We start from the raw sequence: 27,027 nt of genomic DNA on the forward strand, positions 1-27,027 counted from the left end.
AAAGCGCACGGTGTCTCCAGTTCACTCTCATAGCCCGGTGCGCTATATGCCAGTTCTCTGCAAGTGCCGGGCTAAAGTGGGCATGAAGCCAAGAGGAGCGGTGCAAGTGCCAAGCACCAGATCTCCAGTGCTCCCCTACAGCCTGGTTCGACCTGTGCCTGCGCTCTGGAGGTGCCGGGCTAAAGTGGGCATTCAGCCTGGAAGAGTGGTGCCAAGGCTACGCACCAGAGCTCCAGTAGGTCTCCCCAGCCTGGTTCATCCTGTGCCTCCTCCACGGACCAGGTCTCCAGTAGGTCTCCCCAGCCTGGTTCATCCCGTGCCTCCTCCACGGACCAGGTCTCCAGTAGGTCTCCCCAGCCTGGTTCATCCGGTGCCTCCTCCACGGACCAGGCCTCCAGTAGGTCTCCCCAGCCTGGTTCATCCCGTGCCTCCTCCACGGACCAGGTCTCCAGTAGGTCTCCCCAGCCTGGTTCATCCGGTGCCTCCTCCACGGACCAGGTCTCCAGTAGGTCTCCCCAGCCTGGTTCATCCCGTGCTTCCTCCAAGGACCAGGCCTCCAGTAGGTCTCCCCAGCCTGGTTCATCCTGTGCCTCCTCCACGGACCAGGCCTCCAGTAGGTCTCCCCAGCCTGGTTCATCCCGTGCCTCCTCCACGGACCAGGCCTCCAGTAGGTCTCCCCAGCCTGGATCATCCCGTGCCTCCTCCACGGACCAGGCCTCCAGTAGGTCTCCCCAGCCTGGTGAGTCCGGTGCCTGCTCCATGGGCCAGTCCGGGTCCTCCAGCGAGGGTGCCCAGTCCGGGGCCCGCAGCGAGGGTGCCCAGTCTGGGGCCCGCAGTGAGGGTGCCCAGTCCGGGGCCCGCAGTGAGGGTGCACAGTCCGGGGTCCGCAACGAGGGTCCCCAGTCCGGGGCCCGCAACGAGGGTCCCCAGTCCAGGGCCCGCAACGAGGGTCCCCAGTCCGGGGCCCGCAACGATGGTCCCCAGTCCGGGGCCCGCAGAGAGGGTCCCCAGTCCGGGGCCCGCAGAGAGGGTCCCCACACCAGAGGCGCCACCAAAGTGGGGTGAGCCAGAGGTGGAGTGGGTTCTACGTCCCGCACCAGAGCCGCCACCGCGGATAGATGCCCTTCTTTATTTCTGTTTTGGCAGGTATGGTTCTCAATCAGGGACAGCTGTCTATCGTTGTCTCTGATTGGGAATCATACTTTTCCCTCCTTTCTGTGTGGGTAGTTAACTTTGTTATTGGCACTATAGCCCTGTTAAGCTTCACGGTCGTTCCTTTGTTTTGTTGGCAACATTTTATGTCAATAAAAGAAAATGTACGCTCACCACGCTGCACCTTGGTCCGCTTCTTACGTGACACTGGATAGCTTTTCAGAATTAATCGATAAATTGGCCCACATGGAAAACTAAAGGCACAAAAACCGTAAATGACTTGGTAACAGGAAATATATTTATTTCCATGACAGAATTAAAAAGTAATTTTGGACTGACCAATGTAGATAGTTTCAAATACTAGTATTTTTATTTTTTTACCCCTTTTTCTCCCCAATTTCGTGGTATCCAATTGTTTTAGTAGCTACTATCTTGTCTCATCGCTACAACTCCCGTACGGGCTCGGGAGAGACGAAGGTTGAAAGTCATGCGTCCTCCGATACACAACCCAACCAAGCCGTACTGCTTCTTAACACAGCGCGCATCCAACCTGGAAGCCAGCCGCACCAATGTGTCAGAGGAAACACCTAGCAACCTTGGTTAGCGCGCACTGCACCCGGCCCGCCACAGGAGTTGCTGTGGACGACGCTAGGCCAATTGTGCGTTGTCCCACGGACCTCCCGGTCGCGGCCGGTTGCGACAGGGCCTGGGCGTGAACCCAGGGTCTCTAGTGGCACAGCTGGTGGCACAGCGCCCTTAACCACTGCGGGAGGCCTGAGGTAATCTTGTTTTGAGTCATAAAAAGATGTTCATACGATAGGTAAAATATAGAAAACCTTGCAGAGAGCCTATCCAACTGACAATCTCTTAGAAAAAATAAACTATTGAAACCAGGATTTAAAAATAACTGATGTTGGCATAAGATGGAGGGAAAGTTGGAGCATAACTAACAAAATTACAGTTAACAAAAATGTATGCTTAAATAATCCAGTATAAACGAAAGTACAGTATATAATTATATACAAGAGACAGAATTAACAAATGACCCAGCATGACAGCAGTCATGTCAAGTGTTCAACTAATAATGATTCAATAATCGATGCCTTTTGGGAACGCTAGAAAGTTCCGAAGTTGTGGGCGGAGCTAGAAAGTTGTCAGAAGTATTACAATATAAACGTAATTTATTTCCATCGGTCTGCATATTTCAAGACACCATATGGTGGTGTAGTGAGATACCCAATGGGCTGGACGGTTCTCTTCTCATCACTCATTTAGATACAATTCAATCCTCCATCATTGATACTATGGACAAATAAAATGATTTATTCTTGAAATATTGAAATAACATGGGCGACTGAGAACAACAAATTGGTACAATTTAAGACCAAGTGGCAAACAATAATGCAGGCACTAGGGATGGAGGTGTGACCAGGCACTAGGGATGGAGGTGTGACCAGGCACTAGGGATGGAGGTGTGACCAGGCACTAGGGATGGAGGTGTGACCAGGCACTAGGGATGGAGGTGTGACCAGGCACTATGGATGGAGGTGTGACCAGGCACTAGGGATGGAGGTGTGACCAGGCACTAGGGATGGAGGTGTGACCAGGCACTAGGGATGGAGGTGTGACCAGGCACTAGGGATGGAGGTGTGACCAGGCACTAGGGATGGAGGTGTGACCAGGCACTATGGATGGAGGTGTGACCAGGCACTATGGATGGAGGTGTGACCAGGCACTATGGATGGAGGTGTGACCAGGCACTAGGGATGGAGGTGGGCACTAGGGATGGAGGTGTGACCAGGCACTATGGATGGAGGTGTGACCAGGCACTATGGATGGAGGTGTGACCAGGCACTATGGATGGAGGTGTGACCAGGCACTAGGGATGGAGGTGTGACCAGGCACTAGGGATGGAGGTGTGACCAGGCACTATGGATGGAGGTGTGACCAGGCACTAGGGATGGAGGTGTGACCAGGCACTATGGATGGAGGTGTGACCAGGCACTAGGGATAGGGTGTGAGCAGGCACTATGGATGGAGGTGTGACCAGGCACTAGGGATGGAGGTGTGACCAGGCACTATGGATGGAGGTGTGACCAGGCACTAGGGATAGGGTGTGAGCAGGCACTAGGGATGGAGGTGTGACCAGGCACTAGGGATGGAGGTGTGACCAGGCACTAGGGATGGATGGAGGCACTATGGATGGACCAGGCACTAGGGATAGGTGAGCAGGCACTAGGGATGGAGGTGTGAGCAGGCACTAGGGATGGAGGTGTGACCAGGCACTAGGGATGGAGGTGTGACCAGGCACTAGGGATAGGGTGTGACCAGGCACTAGGGATGGAGGTGTGACCAGGCACTAGGGATGGAGGTGTGACCAGGCACTAGGGATGGAGGTGTGACCAGGCACTATGGATGGAGGTGTGACCAGGCACTAGGGATGGAGGTGTGACCAGGCACTAGGGATAGGGTGTGACCAGGCACTAGGGATGGAGGTGTGACCAGGCACTAGGGATGGAGGTGTGACCAGGCACTAGGGATGGAGGTGTGACCAGGCACTATGGATGGAGGTGTGACCAGGCACTAGGGATGGAGGTGTGACCAGGCACTAGGGATAGGGTGTGACCAGGCACTAGGGATGGAGGTGTGACCAGGCACTATGGATGGAGGTGTGACCAGGCACTAGGGATGGAGGTGTGACCAGGCACTAGGGATGGAGGTGTGACCAGGCACTAGGGATGGAGGTGTGACCAGGCACTATGGATGGAGGTGTGACCAGGCACTAGGGATGGAGGTGTGACCAGGCACTAGGGATGGAGGTGTGACCAGGCACTAGGGATGGAGGTGTGACCAGGCACTAGGGATGGAGGTGTGACCAGGCACTAGGGATGGAGGTGTGACCAGGCACTAGGGATGGAGGTGTGACCAGGCACTAGGGATGGAGGTGTGACCAGGCACTATGGATGGAGGTGTGACCAGGCACTAGGGATAGGGTGTGACCAGGCACTATGGATGGAGGTGTGACCAGGCACTATGGATGGAGGTGTGACCAGGCACTATGGATGGAGGTGTGACCAGGCACTATGGATGGAGGTGTGACCAGGCACTATGGATGGAGGTGTGACCAGGCACTATGGATGGAGGTGTGACCAGGCACTAGGGATGGAGGTGTGACCAGGCACTATGGATGGAGGTGTGACCAGGCACTATGGATGGAGGTGTGACCAGGCACTAGGGATGGAGGTGTGACCAGGCACTAGGGATAGGGTGTGACCAGGCACTATGGATGGAGGTGTGACCAGGCACTAGGGATGGAGGTGTGACCAGGCACTATGGATGGAGGTGTGACCAGGCACTAGGGATAGGGTGTGACCAGGCACTATGGATGGAGGTGTGACCAGGCACTAGGGATAGGGTGTGACCAGGCACTATGGATGGAGGTGTGACCAGGCACTAGGGATGGAGGTGTGACCAGGCACTATGGATGGAGGTGTGACCAGGCTGACCAGGCACTAGGGATGGAGGTGTGGCCAGGCACTAGGGATGGAGGTGTGACCAGGCACTATGGATGGAGGTGTGACCAGGCACTATGGATGGAGGTGTGACCAGGCACTATGGATGGAGGTGTGACCAGGCACTAGGGATGGAGGTGTGGCCAGGCACTATGGATAGGGTGTGACCAGGCACTATGGATGGAGGTGTGACCAGGCACTAGGGATAGGGTGTGACCAGGCACTATGGATGGAGGTGTGACCAGGCACTAGGGATGGAGGTGTGGCCAGGCACTATGGATAGGGTGTGACCAGGCACTATGGATGGAGGTGTGACCAGGCACTAGGGATGGAGGTGTGACCAGGCACTATGGATGGAGGTGTGACCAGGCACTATGGATGGAGGTGTGACCAGGCACTAGGGATGGAGGTGTGACCAGGCACTAGGGATGGAGGTGTGACCAGGCACTATGGATGGAGGTGTGACCAGGCACTAGGGATAGGGTGTGACCAGGCACTATGGATGGAGGTGTGACCAGGCACTATGGATGGAGGTGTGACCAGGCACTAGGGATGGAGGTGTGACCAGGCACTAGGGATGGAGGTGTGACCAGGCACTAGGGATGGAGGTGTGACCAGGCACTGGATGGAGGTGTGACCAGGCACTAGGGATGGAGGTGTGACCAGGCACTATGGATGGAGGTGTGACCAGGCACTAGGGATGGAGGTGTGACCAGGCACTATGGATGGAGGTGTGACCAGGCACTAGGGATGGAGGTGTGACCAGGCACTATGGATGGAGGTGTGACCAGGCACTAGGGATGGAGGTGTGACCAGGCACTATGGATGGAGGTGTGACCAGGCACTAGGGATGGAGGTGTGACCAGGCACTAGGGATGGAGGTGTGACCAGGCACTAGGGATGGAGGTGTGACCAGGCACTATGGATGGAGGTGTGACCAGGCACTATGGATGGAGGTGTGACCAGGCACTAGGGATGGAGGTGTGACCAGGCACTAGGGATGGAGGTGTGACCAGGCACTAGGGATGGAGGTGTGACCAGGCACTATGGATGGAGGTGTGACCAGGCACTAGGGATAGGGTGTGACCAGGCACTATGGATGGAGGTGTGACCAGGCACTAGGGATGGAGGTGTGACCAGGCACTAGGGATGGAGGTGTGACCAGGCACTAGGGATAGGGTGTGACCAGGCACTATGGATGGAGGTGTGACCAGGCACTAGGGATAGGGTGTGACCAGGCACTATGGATGGAGGTGTGACCAGGCACTAGGGATGGAGGTGTGAGCAGGCAGGTCTGGGCAGAGGAGATGTAGTTGTTGTTTGTATGTGTCTGTAAGTTGTCATTTGGATGTATACATTTGTTTTTGTAATGTAAAAAAAATCTGTAGGTGCAGTATACGAATTGTAGTGGGTCCATGGTGTTTGGGATGATGGTGTTGATGTGAGCCATGACCAGCCTTTCAAAGCATTTCATGGCTATAGACATAAGTGCTACGGGGCTATAGTCATTCAGACTGAGATCTAATTGGGTCAGTGAAGGTGTAAATGAGGAGATGATGCGTTGTGATTGGTTCTTGTGTGCGTCTCTTACTTGTTGAGGTTGGCCAGGTAGACGTCAGCCACATGAGCTCCAGTGGGAGAGGCAGCGATGCCCCTAGTGGACACTCTCTCCTCCTGCAACTCCGCCTCAGTCTTAGGACTGCCTCTGCCCCCATCCTGCCTGTAACATACACACATAATCACACTACAGCCCCGTCCGTCCTGGAACACACGCACGCACACACACACACACACACACACACACACACACACATACACACACACACACACACTACAGCCCCGTCCGTCCTGGAACACACACACATAATTACACTACAGCCAAGCCAACTAGAACACCATTCTCTCATCTTGTCTATGGTGGTCTGCACAGCACTGGTCTGACGAGCTTTGTACTTGTCTAAACACTGGTCTTCTGGTTTCTTACATGTCCTGAACCACTATGTACTGGTGAGGCACTAGTCCGTCCACTCCGTTGTGTTGGCCCTCCCACCAGTCATCACTGACTCGCTGGAAAAGGAGGAGAGACGCGCCCTTATTAAACGACAGCTCCCGGTTGGTCCGTCCAGAGTAGTCGAAGCGAGCAATGGCCACTATTGGGTCAGATTCTGAAACGACCAACAAGCCTGAGAGTCAGAGAGGGAGCGAGGGAGAGAGAGAGAGAAGGAGAGAGAGGGAGAGAGAGAGAAAGAGGGGAGACAGAGATAGAGAGAAGGAGAGAAACAGAGCGAGAGGGAAGAGAGGAGGGGAGCAACAGGGGAGAGAGAAGGGAGAAGGGAAGGATGGGTAGGGGTAGAGAATGGGAGGCGGGTTAGTGCCAAGCAGGTTAGTGACACAGAAGTTGGTTACAGACAAAGGGGTTGTGGCGCAGTAGTGATCATACAGCTGTTATAAAGTGTGGGTTATAAGAGGTCAGAGGGTGGCTGTATGGTGTGGTCTGCTAGCGGAAGCAGAATGTTGATGTGGGAAGCAGAATGTTGATGTGGGAAGCAGAATGTTGATGTGAGAATCAGAATGTTGATGTGAGAAGCAGAATGTTGATGTGGGAAGCAGAATGTTGATGTGAGAAGCAGAATGTTGATGTGAGAAGCAGAATGTTGATGTGGGAAGCAGAATGTTGATGTGAGAAGCAGAATGTTGATGTGGGAAGCAGAATGTTGATGTGAGAAGCAGAATGTTGAAATCAGAAGCAGAATGTTGCTGTGAAAAGCAGAATGTTGCTGTGAGAAGCAGAATGTTGATATCAGAAGCAGAATTTTGCTGTGAGAAGCAGAATGTTGATATCAGAAGCAGAATGTTGATGTGAGAAGCAGAATGTTGCTGTGAGAAGCAGAATGTTGATATCAGAAGCAGAATGTTGATATCAGAAGCAGAATTTTGCTGTGAGGAGCAGAATGTCGATGTGAGAAGCAGAATGTTTATGTGAGAAGCCGAATGTTGTTATGAGAAGCAGAATGTTGCTGTGAGAAGCAGAATGTTGCTGTGAGAAGCCGAATGTTGACGTGAGAAGCCGACTGTTGATATCAGAAGCAGAATTTTGCTGTGAGAAGCAGAATGTTGATGTGAGAAGCAGAATGTTGATATCAGAAGCAGAATGTTGATGTGAGAAGCAGAATGTTGCTGTGAGAAGCAGAATGTTGATGTGAGAAGCAGAATGTTGATATCAGAAGCAGAATGTTGCTGTGAGAAGCAGAATGTTGATGTGAGAAGCAGAATGTTGCTGTGAGAAGCAGAATGTTACTGTGAGAAGCAGAATGTTACTGTGAGAAGCAAAATGTTGATATCAGAAGCAGAATGTTGATGTGAGAAGCAGAATGTTGATATCAGAAGCAGAATGCTGCTGTGAGAAGCAGAATGTTGCTGTGAGAAGCAGAATGTTGCTGTGAGAAGCAGAATGTTGATGTGATAAGCAGAATGTTGATATTAGAAGCAGAATGTTGATGTGAGAAGCAGAATGTTGCTGTGAGAAGCAGAATGTTGATGTGAGAAGCAGAATGTTGATGTGAGAAGCAGAATGTTGCTGTGAGAAGCAGAATGTTGATATCAGAAGCAGAATGTTGATATCAGAAGCAGAATTTTGCTGTGAGGAGCAGAATGTCGATGTGAGAAGCAGAATGTTTATGTGAGAAGCAGAATGTTTATGTGAGAAGCCGAATGTTGTTATGAGAAGCAGAATGTTGCTGTGAGAAGCAGAATGTTGCTGTGAGAAGCAGAATGTTGATGTGAGAAGCAGAATGTTGATATTAGAAGCAGAATTTTGCTGTGAGAAGCAGAATGTTGATGTGAGAAGCAGAATGTTGATATCAGAAGCAGAATGTTGATGTGAGAAGCAGAATGTTGCTGTGAGAAGCAGAATGTTGATGTGAGAAGCAGAATGTTGATATCAGAAGCAGAATGTTGCTGTGAGAAGCAGAATGTTGATGTGAGAAGCAGAATGTTGCTGTGAGAAGCAGAATGTTACTGTGAGAAGCAGAATGTTACTGTGAGAAGCAAAATGTTGATATCAGAAGCAGAATGTTGATGTGAGAAGCAGAATGTTGATATCAGAAGCAGAATGCTGCTGTGAGAAGCAGAATGTTGCTGTGAGAAGCAGAATGTTGATGTGATAAGCAGAATGTTGATATTAGAAGCAGAATGTTGATGTGAGAAGCAGAATGTTGCTGTGAGAAGCAGAATGTTGATATCAGAAGCAGAATGTTGATGTGAGAAGCAGAATGTTGCTGTGAGAAGCAGAATGTTGATATCAGAAGCAGAATGTTGCTGTGAGAAGCAGAATGTTGATGTGAGAAGCAGAATGTTGATATTAGAAGCAGAATGTTGATGTGAGAAGCAGAATGTTGATGTGAGAAGCAGAATGTTGAAGCAGAATGTTGATGTGAGAAGCAGAATGTTGATATTAGAAGCAGAATGTTGATGTGAGAAGCAGAATGTTGATGTGAGAAGCAGAATGTTGATGTGAGAAGCAGAATGTTGATATTAGAAGCAGAATGTTGATGTGAGAAGCAGAATGTTGATGTGAGAAGCAGAATGTTGATGTGAGAAGCAGAATGTTGATGTGAGAAGCAGAATGTTGATATTAGAAGCAGAATGTTGATGTGAGAAGCAGAATGTTGATGTGAGAAGCAGAATGTTGATGTGAGAAGCAGAATGTTGATGTGAGAAGCAGAATGTTGATGTGAGAAGCAGAATGTTGATATTAGAAGCAGAATGTTGATGTGAGAAGCAGAATGTTGATGTGAGAAGCAGAATGTTGCTGTGAGAAGCAGAATGTTGATGTGAGAAGCAGAATGTTGATATTAGAAGAGAATGTTGATGTGAGAAGCAGAATGTTGATGTGAGAAGCAGAATGTTGATGTGAGAAGCAGAATGTTGATGTGAGAAGCAGAATGTTGATATCAGAAGCAGAATGTTGCTGTGAGAAGCAGAATGTTGATGTGAGAAGCAGAATGTTGCTGTGAGAAGCAGAATGTTGATGTGATAAGCAGAATGTTGATATTAGAAGCAGAATGTTGATGTGAGAAGCAGAATGTTGCTGTGAGAAGCAGAATGTTGATATCAGAAGCAGAATGTTGATGTGAGAAGCAGAATGTTGCTGTGAGAAGCAGAATGTTGATATCAGAAGCAGAATGTTGATGTGAGAAGCAGAATGTTGCTGTGAGAAGCAGAATGTTGATGTGAGAAGCAGAATGTTGATATTAGAAGCAGAATGTTGATGTGAGAAGCAGAATGTTGATGTGAGAAGCAGAATGTTGAAGCAGAATGTTGATGTGAGAAGCAGAATGTTGATATTAGAAGCAGAATGTTGATGTGAGAAGCAGAATGTTGATGTGAGAAGCGGAATGTTGATGTGAGAAGCAGAATGTTGATATTAGAAGCAGAATGTTGATGTGAGAAGCAGAATGTTGATGTGAGAAGCAGAATGTTGATATTAGAAGCAGAATGTTGATGTGAGAAGCAGAATGTTGATGTGAGAAGCAGAATGTTGATATTAGAAGCAGAATGTTGATGTGAGAAGCAGAATGTTGATGTGAGAAGCAGAATGTTGCTGTGAGAAGCAGAATGTTGATGTGAGAAGCAGAATGTTGATGTGAGAAGCAGAATGTTGATGTGAGAAGCAGAATGTTGATCAGGCTGCGTGTCAGCGGGCAGAGATCAGTGGGATTCAGCTAATTACAGTTCAAAGAAGAATAATGGGAACATAACTTTAACTGTCTGTGCCTGTGTGTACATATTGCTGTGTACTCACCATCATCGCTGTTGTGGATGACAGAGATGGTGTCAGGAGCAGGTTCTTCCACTAGGGGGGGCTCACTGAGAGAGAGAGAAAGAGAGAGAGAGAGAAAGAGACTGTGACTGGTGGAACAGCTGGTCATGCAGCAAAACAGACCAGATATGTACATAACTTTTCCCTGAGGAAGTGTGTGTAACCACGTGGTCACCTACAACTGATAAACACACACACACATTTCAGCTCAATTAGCTCATATGTTTATGAAATGAGTGAGTAAATAGTTTCAATATGACAACATCAGATAGATACTTCCTTCTATTTATCTAGTTTCAAGCAGACACTTCAGGTCTGGCCAGAGACAGAGACATCTTCTTCACCAGAGAAACCTTTGAAGTTTCTGTATATCGTAGCTGTATGGTATAGTGTCTCTGAGTTGCTTCGGGAAACTGCCTGGCCTGTCTGGTCTGTCTGCCGGTCTGCCATTACTACTGTTACACTACTAATGGACTGTCCACACACAGTGTCTGGTCTGGTTCAACCTGTCACACCCTGATCTGTTTCACCTGTATTGTTATAAACATCTGAGATTCTAACTGTCTGCCTCCTGTCTTGTTATAAACATCTGACATTCTAACTGTCTGCCTCCTGTCTTGTTATAAACATCTGACATTCTAACTGTCTGCCTCCTGTCTTGTTATAAACATCTGACATTCTAACTGTCTGCCTCCTGTCTTGTTATAAACATCTGACATTCTAACTGTCTGCCTCCTGTCTTGTTATAAACATCTGACATTCTGTCTGCCTCCTGTCTTGTTATAAACATCTGACATTCTGTCTGCCTCCTGTCTTGTTATAAACATCTGACATTCTAACTGTCTGCCTCCTGTCTTGTTATAAACATCTGACAATCTGTCTGCCTCCTGTCTTGTTATAAACATCTGACATTCTAACTGTCTGCCTCCTGTCTTGTTATAAACATCTGACATTCTAACTGTCTGCCTCCTGTCTTGTTATAAACATCTGACATTCTAACTGTCTGCCTCCTGTCTTGTTATAAACATCTGACATTCTAACTGTCTGCCTCCTGTCTTGTTATAAACATCTGACATTCTAACTGTCTGCCTCCTGTCTTGTTATAAACATCTGACATTCTAACTGTCTGCCTCCTGTCTTGTTATAAACATCTGACATTCTAACTGTCTGCCTCCTGTCTTGTTATAAACATCTGACATTCTGTCTGCCTCCTGTCTTGTTATAAACATCTGACATTCTAACTGTCTGCCTCCTGTCTTGTTATAAACATCTGACATTCTAACTGTCTGCCTCCTGTCTTGTTATAAACATCTGACATTCTAACTGTCTGCCTCCTGTCTTGTTATAAACATCTGACATTCTAACTGTCTGCCTCCTGTCTTGTTATAAACATCTGACATTCTAACTGTCTGCCTCCTGTCTTGTTATAAACATCTGACAATCTGTCTGCCTCCTGTCTTGTTATAAACATCTGACATTCTAACTGTCTGCCTCCTGTCTTGTTATAAACATCTGACATTCTAACTGTCTGCCTCCTGTCTTGTTATAAACATCTGACATTCTAACTGTCTGCCTCCTGTCTTGTTATAAACATCTGACATTCTAACTGTCTGCCTCCTGTTTTGTTATAAACATCTGACATTCTAACTGTCTGCCTCCTGTCTTGTTATAAACATCTGACATTCTAACGGTCTGCCTCCTGTCTTGTTATAAACATCTGACATTCTAACTGTCTGCCTCCTGTCTTGTTATAAACATCTGACATTCTAACTGTCTGCCTCCTGTCTTGTTATAAACATTTGAGATTCTAACTGTCTGCCTCCTGTCTTGTTATAAACATCTGACATTCTGTCTGCCTCCTGTCTTGTTATAAACATCTGACATTCTAACTGTCTGCCTCCTGTCTTGTTATAAACATCTGACATTCTAACGGTCTGCCTCCTGTCTTGTTATAAACATCTGACATTCTAACTGTCTGCCTCCTGTCTTGTTATAAACATCTGACATTCTAACTGTCTGCCTCCTGTCTTGTTATAAACATCTGACATTCTAACTGTCTGCCTCCTGTCTTGTTATAAACATTTGAGATTCTAACTGTCTGCCTCCTGTCTTGTTATAAACATCTGACATTCTAACTGTCTGCCTCCTGTCTTGTTATAAACATCTGACATTCTAACTGTCTGCCTCCTGTCTTGTTATAAACATCTGACATTCTAACTGTCTGCCTCCTGTCTTGTTATAAACATCTGACATTCTAACGGTCTGCCTCCTGTCTTGTTATAAACATCTGGCATTCTAACTGTCTGCCTCCTGTCTTGTTATAAACATCTGACATTCTAACTGTCTGCTTCCTGTCTTGTTATAAACATCTGACATTCTGTCTGCCTCCTGTCTTGTTATAAACATCTGACATTCTAACTGTCTGCCTCCTGTTTTGTTATAAACATCTGACATTCTAACTGTCTGCCTCCTGTCTTGTTATAAACATCTGACATTCTGTCTGCCTCCTGTCTTGTTATAAACATCTGACATTCTAACTGTCTGCCTCCTGTCTTGTTATAAACATCTGACATTCTAACTGTCTGCCTCCTGTCTTGTTATAAACATCTGACATTCTAACTGTCTGCCTCCTGTTTTGTTATAAACATCTGACATTCTAACTGTCTGCCTCCTGTCTTGTTATAAACATCTGACATTCTAACTGTCTGCCTCCTGTCTTGTTATAAACATTTGAGATTCTAACTGTCTGCCTCCTGTCTTGTTATAAACATCTGACATTCTAACTGTCTGCCTCCTGTCTTGTTATAAACATCTGACATTCTAACTGTCTGCCTCCTGTCTTGTTATAAACATCTGGCATTCTAACTGTCTGCCTCCTGTCTTGTTATAAACATCTGGCATTCTAACTGTCTGCCTCCTGTCTTGTTATAAACATCTGACATTCTAACTGTCTGCCTCCTGTCTTGTTATAAACATCTGACATTCTAACTGTCTGCCTCCTGTCTTGTTATAAACATCTGACATTCTAACTGTCTGCTTCCTGTCTTGTTATAAACATCTGACATTCTGTCTGCCTCCTGTCTTGTTATAAACATCTGACATTCTAACTGTCTGCCTCCTGTCTTGTTATAAACATCTGACATTCTAACTGTCTGCCTCCTGTCTTGTTATAAACATTTGAGATTCTAACTGTCTGCCTCCTGTCTTGTTATAAACATCTGACATTCTAACTGTCTGCCTCCTGTCTTGTTATAAACATCTGACAATCTAACTGTCTGCCTCCTGTCTTGTTATAAACATCTGACATTCTAACTGTCTGCATCTGGGTCTTATCCTGTCGTGTTAGCCTGCGTGTGTGTGTTTGTTGGTGTGTGTGTGTTTGTTGGTGTGTGTGTGCTTGTTGGTGTGTGTGTTTGTTGGTGTGTGTGTTTGTGTGTGTTTGTGTGTGTGTGTGCTTGCTGGTGTGTGTGTGCGCTTGTTGGTGTATGTGCTTGTTGGTGTGTGTGTTTGTTGGTGTGTGTGTGTGTGTGTGTGTGTGTGCTTGCTGGTGTGTGTGTGCGCTTGTTGGTGTATGTGTGTGTGCTTGTTGGTGTGTGTGTGTGTGTTTGTGTGTGTGCTTGCTGGTGTGTGTGTTGGTGTGTGTGTGTGCTTGTTGGTGTGTGTGTGTGTGTTTGTGTGTGTGCTTGCTGGTGTGTGTGTGTGTGTGTGTGTGTGTGTGTGTGTGTGTGTGTGTGTGTGTGCTTGCTGGTGTGTGTGTGTGTGTGCGTGTCTTGGGCCTTAGATCAGTGCTCTGTGGGTAAGCTGATCCTCCTGGCCCCTTTGACCTGGACCAGAACAGATCCATAAATCACCCCCCCAGGGTCTCTGGTGTTTACCCCACTGATAATATATATCTATAGGGACACCTCTCTGCCTCACACACACAGTGGCCCCTCCTGCCTCACCACTCACCAGTACTCGTCGGTGGCCCCTGGGCAGGTGTAGACGGGCCCCTGCAGGTCCCCTGGTCCGGGGAAAACCCCGTCATGGAGGATGATGATGGTCTTGATGAGCTCGTTAACGTGGGCCTGGCAGGACACCTGGTCACAGCTCTCTGGGACTGACATCAGAGTGGGACCAAAACAGATGGCCAGGTTATAGGGATCCATCATGTTGTCCTCACTGTACTGGGACAGGCTGGGGAGAGAGGACAGCAGGTTATAAGGATCCAACATGTTGTCCTCACTGTACTGGGACAGGCTGGGGAGAGAGGACAGCAGGTTATAGGGATCCATCATGTTGTCCTCACTGTACTGGGACAGGCTGGGGAGAGAGGACAGCAGGTTATAAGGATCCAACATGTTGTCCTCACTGTACTGGGACAGGCTGGGGAGAGAGGACAGCAGGTTATAGGGATCCATCATGTTGTCCTCACTGTACTGGGACAGGCTGGGGAGAGAGGACAGCAGGTTATAGGGATCCATCATGTTGTCCTCACTGTACTGGGACAGGCTGGGGAGAGAGGACAGCAGGTTATAGGGATCCATCATGTTGTCCTCACTGTACTGGGACAGGTGGGGAGAGAGGACAAAGCTAAGACTCAATTAGATTTGGCCTCACTGTACTGGGACAGGCTGGGGAGAGAGGAGCAGGTTATAAGGATCCATCATGTTGTCTTGTACTGGGACAGTGTGTGTGTGTGGACAGCAGTGTGTGTGTGTGTTGTCCTCACTGTAGGGACAGGCTGGGGAGAGAGGACAGTCTGTAGCTTGGTCTGTGTGTGTGTGTGTGTGTGTGAGTAGGGGCATTAGAAAGTAAACTCTGTAGATTTGGTCTGTGTGTGTGTGTGTGTGGTAGTAGGAGCATTAGAAGTGAAGTCTGTAGCTTGGTCTGTGTGTGTGTGTGTGTGTGTGTGTGTGTGTGGTAGTAGGAGCATTATAAGTGAAGTCTGTAGCTTGGTCTGTGTGTGTGTGTGTGTGTGTGGTAGTAGGAGCATTAGAAGTGAAGTCTGTAGCTTGGTCTGTATGTGTGTGTGTGTGTGTGTGTGTGTGTGTGTGTCTGTGTGTGTGTCTGTGTGTGTGTGTGTGTGTGGTAGTAGGAGCATTATAAGTGAAGACTGTAGCTTGGTCTGTGTGTGTGTGCGTGTGCGTGTGTGGTAGTAGGAGCATTAGAAGTGAAGTCTGTAGCTTGGTCTGTGTGTGTGTGTGTGTGTGTGTGTGTGTGTGTGTGTGTGTGTGTGTGTGTGTGTGTGTGTGGTAGTAGGAGCATTAGAAGTGAAGTCTGTAGCTTGGTCTGTGTGTGTGTGTGTGTGTGTGTGTGGTAGTAGGAGCATTAGAAGTGAAGTCTGTAGCTTGGTCTGTGTGTGTGTGTGTGTGTGTGTGTGTGTGGTGCATTAGAAGTGAAGTCTGGAGCTTGGTCTGTGTCTGTGTGGTCTGTGTGTGTGTGTGTGGTAGTAGGAGCATTAGAAGTGAAGTCTGTAGCTTGGTCTGTGTGTGTGTGTGTGTGTGTGTGTGTGGTAGTAGGAGCATTAGAAGTGAAGTCTGTAGCTTGGTCTGTGTGTGTGTGTGTGTGTGTGTGCGTGTGGTAGTAGTAGGAACATTAGTAAAGGGTGATTCTGCCACGTCTGGTGTCCTTTATGACCCAGGGGAGAGCTGTAAGGACGGACAGCCACAGAGCAGCCATTCATACCAGCCTGGGAAAAACACACACCACAGACTCACACACAGCGAGCACTGGTTTGTGTAACCAGTGGCTAAGTCAGTGGCTGGAACTGCAGTCAGAGGTGGGATCACCACTAGTGTTAGTCAATGGTTCAGATGGAGCTGTAGTAATGTTCAAGTAGTGTTGTACTAGCGTTAGTACAGTGTTACTCACTGGTTGAGGAAGGCGAACAGGTATCTCATGATGATGAGAGTGTTGCTGGGCAGAGTCAGCAGAACCTTCCTGATGTGGACAGCCCTCTCCTGCAGGTTCTCCATTGCTGAAACAGTACACACACACAAAGGGTTAACACACACACAAACATCGCACAATACACACACACACACAGAATATGAAGGAGGGAGAAAGAGAGAGAGAGAGAGAGAGAGAGAGAGAGAGAGAGAGAGAGAGAGAGAGAGACAGAGAGAGAGAGAACAGGGAGAATATGAGGGAGGGAGAAAGAGAGAGCGAGAGAGAGAGAGAGAGAGAGAGAGAGAGAGACTGTTAGTTAGTTATAGCAGAACAGGAGACAGAAGGAAAGGGCCACAGCTGGACAAGAACTGTGACAGACTTCCCCTGAAATACACACACACACATTAACACACACGCACTATCACACACACACACGCTAACACACACACGCTAACACACAATCACACACACAAACACACAATCACACACACACAATCACAAACACACACAATCACACGCACTATCACACACACACATGCTAACACTCACACACACACACACACACACACACACACACACACACACACACTGGACAGTGTATAGTAAGATATTGTAAGAGGCGTGGCTCTGGCGGAGACTCACAGACACAGGATATGATGTCATGGAAGACTTCCTTGGGGAAGAGGGCGTGGTCCAGTCCTCTGAAGTAGAGCTTTAGAACACCAGCGATGGAGTCCATGTCATGATCATTCTGATCTCCTGCCAATGGGTCCTCACCTACAGACAGGGTGGGGGAATAAAGACAGAGAGAAGGTGAAGGAGAGAAAGATCGGGTGGGGTAAGAAAGACAGAGAGAAGGTGAAAGAGGGAAAGATCGGGTGGGGGAATGAAGACAGAGAGAAGGTGAAGGAGAGAAAGATCGGGTGGGGTAAGAAAGACAGAGAGAAGGTGAAAGAGAGAAAGATCGGGTGGGAGAATAAAGACAGAGAGAAGGTGAAAGAGAGAAAGATCGGGTGGGAGAATAAAGACAGAAAGAAGGTGAAAGAGAGAAAGATTGGGTGGGAGAATAAAGACAGAGAGAAGGTGAAAGAGAAAAAGATCGGGTGGGAGAATAAAGACAAAGAGAAGGTGATAGAGAGAAAGATCGGGTGGGAGAATAAAGACAAAGAGAAGGTGATAGAGAGAAAAATCGGGTGGGGGAATAAAGACAAAGAGAAGGTGAAGGAGAGAAAGATCGGGTGGGGGAATAAAGAAAGAGAGAAGGTGAAGGAGAGAAAGATCGGGTGGGGGAATAAAGACAGAGAGAAGGTGAAGGAGAGAAAGATCGGGTGGGGGAATAAAGACAGAGAGAAGGTGAAGGAGAGAAAGATCGGGTGGGGTAAGAAAGAAGCGGAATGATATAAAGGGGCGGGGGGTAAAGGAATATTGTGTGAGATAAGCAGGTCCTTCTGTTTATGCCATGGCTGGTGCTGGGCTTTCTGGGTAGTGTAGTCTTACCTCTCTCAAAGGCGTTCTTGATGTCATTGACCTCCACCTGAGAGCCAGACACTCTGAAGATGCCCTCGTGGTGCAGACCTGCAGACAGAGGGGAAGAGATAGAGAGAGAGAGGGGGGTTAGAGGGTAGAGAGAGGGGGGATAGAGGGTAGAGAGAGAGAGAGAGAGAGAGAGAGAGGGGGGGTTAGAGGGTAGAGAGAGGGGGATAGAGGGTAGAGAGAGAGAGAGAGAGGGAGAGAGAGGGGAGAGAGGGAGAGAGAGAGAGAGAGAGAGGGGGGTGTTACTGATCTTCTAGACAACAGACAGACACAGGCCCTTCATTCTTCTGCAGTGTTTAATCATTTATATTGCAAATTCACAATACTTAACGTTATTCTATAAAAAAAAATATTTTGCCTCTGCAAAGCCAACAACAAAAAATCCATCCACACAGCCAATCCTTGGCCCAGGAAACAGCCAATCTGAGTTCAGAGCAAGGTGTCCTCACCATGGCGACTGATGAAGCGGATACAGCTCTCCACCATCAGAGGGATGACATGGCCAGCCTGCTGAGAGAGGAGCAGAGAAGAGGAGGATTAGAGGAGGTTAGAGGTCCTTAGAGGTTAGAGGTTAGAGATTAGAGGTTTCCAAGATGGCATAGCAGTTCAGACGTCTTTTGTCCTCGTCTTGTCGTGTCGTGTATATATATATATTTACAACTTTTTTTTCACATACATTTTATTTTTATTTTCCATCAACTCATCTTCAATACACTCTCCTGCAACCTGCCTCACCAATTGATATGTATAAATACGTATTATTTACCTCAAATCTGCAATCAAATCTGCAATCCTCCAAGAAGCTAGCCAGAAGCTAGTTAGCTTCTTTACTGGCAACTCGTTCGTATTCAGCTAACCACGGTTTGTGATCATTAGCTATCCTTTAACTCGAAAATCTATCGCCAGTTTTGTACGGCGCAGCAGCGCGGCTCGGAACGGAACATACCGACCGATTTTTTTTTTTCTCTCCATGTCCCTGGATTTCAACTGCTCTCTGGACATTCACTCCGGATCTCACAGCTAGCTGGCTGCTATCCGTGTGTCTATCTGCTTTCGTCGATTCCGGAGCAAACATCAATTACTCCGGAGCTAGCGAGCTCCGTCAACCACTCCTGAGCTCCGTCAATCACTCCTGGGCTGCAGTCACCTATCCGGACCCGTTTTACTGCCTACACGGAGCCCCTCCGGGCCCTCACAACTGGACTGCCGACGTTATCTACCCGAAGGAGATCCGGCTGGCTCCTCCGTCGCGACGTTACCTGAATGCCCATCTGCGGCCTGCTAACCGTTAGCTGTCTTACCGGATGCTCTCAGAATAGACAATCGGACAATTTATTTATTTTTATTATTAACATGTTTCTTCTTGGGCCTCTATAACTATATCTATTGTTTTTATTTTTTTTGTTGTTGTGTGATTTGGACTAATCCCCTCTACAACACGGAACTCCACTAATCTATTGACGGAACGCAAGAGGTGGCTAACAACAGACCTCCATCCTATGCTAGCTTGCTACCGATGTCCTGGCTAGCTGTCTAAATCGCCGTGACCCCCAAACCAACCTCTCCACTCCCTGGACCCTTTTGATCACTCGACTAAGGATGCCTCTCCTAATGTCAATATGTCTTGTCCATTGCTGTTCTGGTTAGTGTTTATTGGCTTATTTCACTGCAGAGCCTCTAGTCCTGCTCACTATACCTTATCCAACTTATTATTTCCACCACCCACACATGCAATGACATCTCCTGGTTTCAATGTTTCTAGAGACAATATCTCTCTCTTCATCACTCAATACCTAGGTTTACCTCCACTGTACTCACATCCTACCATACCTTTGTCTGTACATTATACCTTGATGCTATTTTATCGCCCCCAGAAACCTCCTTTTACTCTCTGTTCCAGACGTTCTAGACGACCAATTCTTATTGCTTTTAGCCGTACCCTTATTCTTCTCCTCCTATGTTCCTCTGGCGATGTAGAGGTGAATCCAGGCCCTGCAGTGCCTAGCTCCACCCTATTCCCCAGGCGCTCTCTTTTGATGACTTCTGTAACCGTAATAGCCTTGGTTTCATGCATGTTAACATTAGAAGCCTCCTCCCTAAGTTTGTTCTTTTCACTGCTTTAGCACACTCTGCCAACCCGGATGTTCTAGCTGTGTCTGAATCCTGGCTTAGGAAGACCACCAAAAATTCAGAAATTTTAATTCCAAACTACAACATTTTCAGACAAGATAGAACTGCTAAAGGGGGCGGTGTTGCAATCTACTGCAAAGATAGCCTGCAGAGTTCTGTCCTACTATCCAGGTCTGTACCCAAACAATTTGAACTTCTACTTTTAAAAATCCACCTCTCTAAAAACAAGTCTCTCACCGTTGCCGCCTGCTATAGACCACCCTCTGCTCCCAGCTGTGCTCTGGACACCATATGTGAACTGATTGCCCCCATCTATCTTCAGAGCTCGTGCTGCTAGGCGACCTAAACTGGAACATGCTTAACACCCCAGCCATCCTACAATCTAAACTTGATGCCCTCAATCTCACACAAATTATCAATGAACCTACCAGGTACCCCCAAAGCCTTAAACACGGGCACCCTCATAGATATCATCCTAACCAACTTCCCCTCTAAATACACCTCTGCTGTCTTCAACCAAGATCTCAGCGATCACTGCCTCATTGCCTGCATCCGTAATGGGTCAGCGGTCAAACGACCTCCACTCATCACTGTAAAACGCTCCCTGAAACACTTCAGCGAGCAGGCCTTTCTAATCGACCTGGCCGGGTGTCCTGGAAGGATATTGATCTCATCCCGTCAGTAGAGGATGCCTGGATATTTTTTAAAAATGCCTTCCTAACAATCTTAAATAAACATGCCCCATTCAAGAAAATTAGAACCAGGAACAGATATAGCCCTTGGTTCTCCCCAGACCTGACTGCCCTTAACCAACACAAAAACATCCTATGGCGTTCTGCATTAGCATCGAACAGCCCCGTGATATGCAGCTGTTCAGGGAAGCTAGAAACCGTTATACACAGGCAGTTAGAAAAGCCAAGGCTAGCTTTTTCAAGCAGAAATTTGCTTCCTGCAACACTAACTCTAAAAAGTTCTGGGACACTGTAAAGTCCATGGAGAATAAGAACACCTCCTCCCAGCTGCCCACTGCACTGAAGATAGGAAACACTGTCACCACTGATAAATCCACCATAATTGAGAATTTCAATAAGCATTTTTCTACGGCTGGCCATGCTTTCCACCTGGCAACTCCTACCCCGGTCAACAGCACTGCACCCCCAACAGCAACTCGCCCAAGCCTTCCCCATTTCTCCTTCTCCCAAATCCATTCAGCTGAAGTTCTGAAAGAGCTGAAAATCTGGACCCCTACAAATCAGCCGGGCTAGACAATCTGGACCCTTTCTTTCTAAAATTATCTGCCGAAATTGTTGCCACCCCTATTACTAGCCTGTTCAACCTCTCTTTCTTGTCATCTGAGATTCCCAAAGATTGGAAAGCAGCTGCGGTCATCCCCCTCTTCAAAGGGGGGACACTCTTGACCCAAACTGCTACAGACCTATATCTATCCTACCATGCCTTTCTAAGGTCTTCGAAAGCCAAGTCAACAAACAGATTACCGACCATTTCGAATCTCACCATACCTTCTCTGCTATGCAATCTGGTTTCAGAGCTGGTCATGGGTGCACCTCAGCCACGCTCAAGGTCCTAAACGATATCTTAACCGCCATCGATAAGAAACATTACTGTGCAGCCGTATTCATTGATCTGGCCAAGGCTTTCGACTCTGTCAACCACCACATCCTTATCGGCAGACTCGACAGCCTTGGTTTCTCAAATGATTGCCTCGCCTGGTTCACCAACTACTTCTCTGATAGAGTTCAGTGTGTCAAATCGGAGGGTCTGCTGTCCGGACCTCTGGCAGTCTCTATGGGGGTGCCACAGGGTTCAATTCTTGGACCGACTCTCTTCTCTGTATACATCAATGATGTTGCTCTTGCTGCTGGTGAGTCTCTGATCCACCTCTACGCAGACGACACCATCCTGTATACTTCCGGCCCTTCTTTGGACACTGTGTTAACAACCCTCCAGGCAAGCTTCAATGCCATACAACTCTCCTTCCGTGGCCTCCAATTGCTCTTAAATACAAGTAAAACTAAATGCATGCTCTTCAACCGATCGCTACCTGCACCTACCCGCCTGTCCAACATCACTACTCTGGACGGCTCTGACTTAGAATACGTGGACAACTACAAATACTTAGGTGTCTGGTTAGACTGTAAACTCTCCTTCCAGACCCATATCAAACATCTCCAATCCAAAGTTAAATCTAGAATTGGCTTCCTATTTCGCAACAAAGCATCCTTCACTCATGCTGCCAAACATACCCTTGTAAAATTGACCATCCTACCAATCCTCGACTTTGGCGATGTCATTTACAAAATAGCCTCCAATACCCTACTCAACAAATTGGATGCAGTCTATCACAGTGCTATCCGTTTTGTCACCAAAGCCCCATATACTACCCACCATTGCGACCTGTACGCTCTCGTTGGCTGGCCCTCGCTTCATACTCGTCGCCAAACCCACTGGCTCCATGTCATCTACAAGACCCTGCTAGGTAAAGTCCCCCTTATCTCAGCTCGCTGGTCACCATAGCATCTCCACCTGTAGCACACGCTCCAGCAGGTATATCTCTCTAGTCACCCCCAAAACCAATTCTTTCTTTGGCCGCCTCTCCTTCCAGTTCTCTGCTGCCAATGACTGGAACGAACTACAAAAATCTCTTAAATTGGAAACACTTATCTCCCTCACTAGCTTTAAACACCAACTGTCAGAGCATCTTACAGATTACTGCACCTGTACATAGCCCACCTATAATTTAGCCCAAACAACTACCTCTTTCCTAACTGTATTTAATTTATTTATTTATTTTGCTCCTTTGCACCCCATTATTTTTATTTCTACTTTGCACATTCTTCCATTGCAATACTACCATTCCAGTGTTTTACTTGCTATATTGTATTTACTTTGCCACCATGGCCTTTTTTGCCTTTACCTCCCTTCTCACCTAATTTGCTCACATTGTATATAGACTTGTTTTTTTTTTTACTGTATTATTGACTGTATGTTTGTTTTACTCCATGTGTAACTCTGTGTCGTTGTATGTGTCGAACTGCTTTGCTTTATCTTGGCCAGGTCGCAATTGTAAATGAGAACTTGTTCTCAACTTGCTTACCTGGTTAAATAAAGGTGAAATAAAATAAATAAATAAAGAGGAGAATAGAATACACAGCCCAGGTAACCAGTAGGGGGAGGGGAGAAATCCCTGACCATTTCCCTCTGTAGGACAGCAGGGAGGAGGAGGGGAGGAGGGGAGAGAGGGATGGAGAGAATTCCCTGACCATTTCCCTCTGTAGGACAGCAGGGAGGAGGGGAGAGAGGGATGGAGAGAATTCCCTGACCATTTCCCTCTGTAGGACAGCAGGGAGGAGGAGGGAGGAGGGGAGAGAGGGATGGAGAGAATTCCTATCCATTTCCCTCTGTAGGACAGCGGGAGGAGGAGGAGAGGAGAGAGGGATGGAGAGCAGTAGGTACAGTAGCCAGTGTTGAGACAGAGTTCAGACAGGGAGAACATTATTTACACACAGACACAAGAGTCACATATCCAATTCGGCACACAGCACATACAAAAGGAGTCAGACCTGCTTGAACCACACACACATCAAGGAAGAAGAGACGTGGGAGGGGAAGCACGGAATACAGAAGCAAGCTGTTGCTAGGAGACAACTTCTTCCCTCTTCCCTTTGTTTAGGTTTTCCACAGATTACTATCTGATGAGGGCAGGGAATCTGGGAAACGTTCTCTGTGTGTGTTTGTGTGTGTGTGTTGTTTTTGTTGTTGTGCATGTGTGTGTGTGTGTTACATGTCTGTGTGTATCAGTGCGGTTGTACGCTGTTCAGAAGCTGCCTGCTGTTAGATCTCTGGATGGGGGTGTGAGAACAGAGGATCATAACATAAGGCTCCCACTAGGGGGCGCTAGCTACACTCACCACATGGTATAATAGACCAGAATTCTTGTTTGCACAACTGTTTCAGATAGTGTAGTCTGTAGACCTAGCATAAGAAAGACATGGGGCTTATCCAGGTAAAAGGTAAAACCACACACACACACACACAGAGAAAACCACACTCGGTTACTTCCGGGTTGGAGCGAGCGGTCGCATCTGCACTCGGTCCGCAGGTAGTATTACATTTCATTACATTTCATTATAGTACAACGGTTTGATTTGTCTAATCTTAGCAATTTCTTCTTAGCTAGCTACACAGCCGTCTTTGTATCATAGATAATTGCGTAATTATCGTATTTCGTCATCCTAACGCAGTCTACACTGCCCTGCAGCTAGCCAGCTAGCTAACGTCCACCGTTAGCTAGTCCACCGTCTACCGATTAGCAGCACAACTATTACACTCAACTGAACGACTTGATTAGTGTAGTGTTAGCTAGCTACATAGTTGTCTTTGCTGTCTTCGTACCCAAGATAATTGTGTAGTTTAGAGTGTGTAGTTTTATGTCGTCCTTAACATAGGAGACTCTGCTAGCTAGCCAACAGCTAGCCAACGCCTACCGAACAGAACTTCTGCACTCAACAATCCGGTCGCATTTCGCTCGCTCCACAGGTAGTATCACATTTTCATTTCATTTCATTACAGTACAACGGCTTGATTTGTTTGATCGTAGCTAGCTACATAGCTAGCTACATAGCCGTCTTTGTATCAAAGATAATTGTGTAGTCTAGAGCGATTTCCTAGGTTAGTTAGCCAGCTATTGTCGTTCTTTTAACGCAACGTAACGTAATCAACACTGCTAGCTAGCCAGCTAGCCCCGAATAGCAGCACAGTAGAAACTATTACACTCAACGGAACGACTTGATTAGTGTAGTGTCAACAACGCAGCCAATGCCAACTAGCCTACTTAGTCAACAACGCAGCCTCTGCCAGCTAGGGCACTTCAGCAGTACTGTATCATTTTAATCATTTTAGTCAATAAGATTCTTGCTACGTAGCTTAACTCTCTGAACACTCGTGACGTGTAGTCCACTTGTCATTCCAATCTCCTTTGCATTAGCGTAGCCTCTTGTGTAGCCTGTCAACTATGTGTCTGTCTATCCCTGTTCTCTCCTCTCTGCACAGACCATACAAACGCTCCACACCGCGTGGGTCAGCGGCCACCCTAATCTGGTGGTCCCAGCGCGCACGACCCACGTGGAGTTCCAGGTCTCCGGTAGCCTCTGGAACTGCCGATCTGCGGCCAACAAGGCAGAGTTCATCTCCGCCTATGTCTCCCTCCAGTCCCTCGACTTCTTGGCACTGACGGAAACATGGATCACCACAGACAACACTGCTACTCCTACTGCTCTCTCTTCGTCTGCCCACGTGTTCTCGCACACCCCGAGAGCTTCTGGTCAGCGGGGTGGTGGCACCGGGATCCTCATCTCTCCCAAGTGGTCATTCTCTCTTTCTCCCCTTACCCATCTGTCTATCGCCTCCTTTGAATTCCATGCTGTCACAGTTACCAGCCCTTTCAAGCTTAACATCCTTATCATTTATCGCCCTCCAGGTTCCCTCGGAGAGTTCATCAATGAGCTTGATGCCTTGATAAGCTCCTTTCCTGAGGACGGCTCACCTCTCACAGTTCTGGGCGACTTTAACCTCCCCACGCCTACCTTTGACTCATTCCTCTCTGCCTCCTTCTTTCCACTCCTCTCCTCTTTTGACCTCACCCTCTCACCTTCCCCCTACTCACAAGGCAGGAAATACGCCGACCTCATCTTTACTAGATGCTGTTCTTCCACTAACCTCGTTGCAACTCCTCCAAGTCTCCGACCACTACCTTGTATCCTTTTCCCTCTCGCTCTCATCCAACACTTCCCACACTGCCCCTACTCGGATGGTATCGCGCCGTCCCAACCTTCGCTCTCTCTCCCCGCTACTCTCTCCTCTTCCATCCTATCATCTTTCCCTCTGCTCAAACCTTCTCCAACCTATCTCCTGATTCTGCCTCCTCAACCCTCCTCTCCTCCCTTTCTGCATCCTTTGACTCTCTATGTCCCCTATCCTCCAGGCCGGCTCGGTCCTCCTCCCGCTCCGTGGCTCGACGACTCATTGCGAGCTCACAGAACAGGGCTCCGGGCAGCCGAGCGGAAATGGAGGAAAACTCGCCTCCCCTGCGGACCTGACATCCTTTCACTCCCTCCTCTCTACATTTTCCTCTTCTCTCTCTGCTGCTAAAGCCACTTTCTACCACTCTAAATTCCAAGCATCTGCCTCTAACCCTAGGAAGCTCTTTGCAACCTTCTCCTCCCTCCTGAATCCTCCTCCCCCTCCCCCTCTGCAGATGACTTCGTCAACCATTTTGAAAAGAAGGTCGACGACATCCGATCCTCGTTTGCGCTCCGCACTGCTAAAGCTAACTCTCTCTCCTCTGCTCTCATCCTTCTAGACCTATCGGCTGCCTTCGATACTGTGAACCATCAGATCCTCCTCTCCACCCTCTCCGAGTTGGGCATCTCCGGCGCGGCCCACGCTTGGATTGCGTCCTACCTGACAGGTCGCTCCTACCAGGTGGCGTGGCGAGAATCCGTCTCCACACCACGTGCTCTCACCACTGGTGTCCCCCAGGGCTCTGTTCTAGGCCCTCTCCTATTCTCGCTATACACCAAGTCACTTGGCTCTGTCATAACCTCACATGGTCTCTCCTATCATTGCTATGCAGACGACACACAATTAATCTTCTCCTTTCCCCTTCTGATGACCAGGTGGCGAATCGCATCTCTGCATGTCTGGCAGACATATCCGTGTGGATGACGGATCACCACCTCAAGCTGAACCTCGGCAAGACGGAGCTGCTCTTCCTCCCGGGGAAGGACTGCCCGTTCCATGATCTCGCCATCACGGTTGACAACTCCATTGTGTCCTCCTCCCAGAGCGCTAAGAACCTTGGGCGTGATCCTGGACAACACCCTGTCGTTCTCAACTAACATCAAGGCGGTGGCCCGTTCCTGTAGGTTCATGCTCTACAACATCCGCAGAGTACGACCCTGCCTCACACAGGAAGCGGCGCAGGTCCTA

At 48.0% G+C, this 27,027-nt stretch overlaps 1 protein-coding gene across 1 annotated transcript in view; it reads right to left on the minus strand.

Annotated features, from left to right (window-relative positions):
- srgap2 (SLIT-ROBO Rho GTPase activating protein 2) overlaps window positions 1–27,027 on the minus strand; it is a 175,324-nt gene that overhangs the window by 7,864 nt on the left and 140,433 nt on the right. Inside the window, 8 exon segments of the mRNA XM_065001961.1 lie at window positions 6,256–6,384; window positions 6,649–6,847; window positions 10,468–10,532; window positions 14,437–14,661; window positions 16,339–16,444; window positions 16,999–17,133; window positions 17,854–17,931; window positions 18,339–18,399. Of these exon segments, the coding sequence (XP_064858033.1) occupies window positions 6,256–6,384; window positions 6,649–6,847; window positions 10,468–10,532; window positions 14,437–14,661; window positions 16,339–16,444; window positions 16,999–17,133; window positions 17,854–17,931; window positions 18,339–18,399 (998 nt within the window).

This window comes from Oncorhynchus nerka, linkage group LG15 (genome assembly GCF_034236695.1).
Source record: "Oncorhynchus nerka isolate Pitt River linkage group LG15, Oner_Uvic_2.0, whole genome shotgun sequence".
NCBI classification, from domain to species: domain Eukaryota; kingdom Metazoa; phylum Chordata; class Actinopteri; order Salmoniformes; family Salmonidae; genus Oncorhynchus; species Oncorhynchus nerka.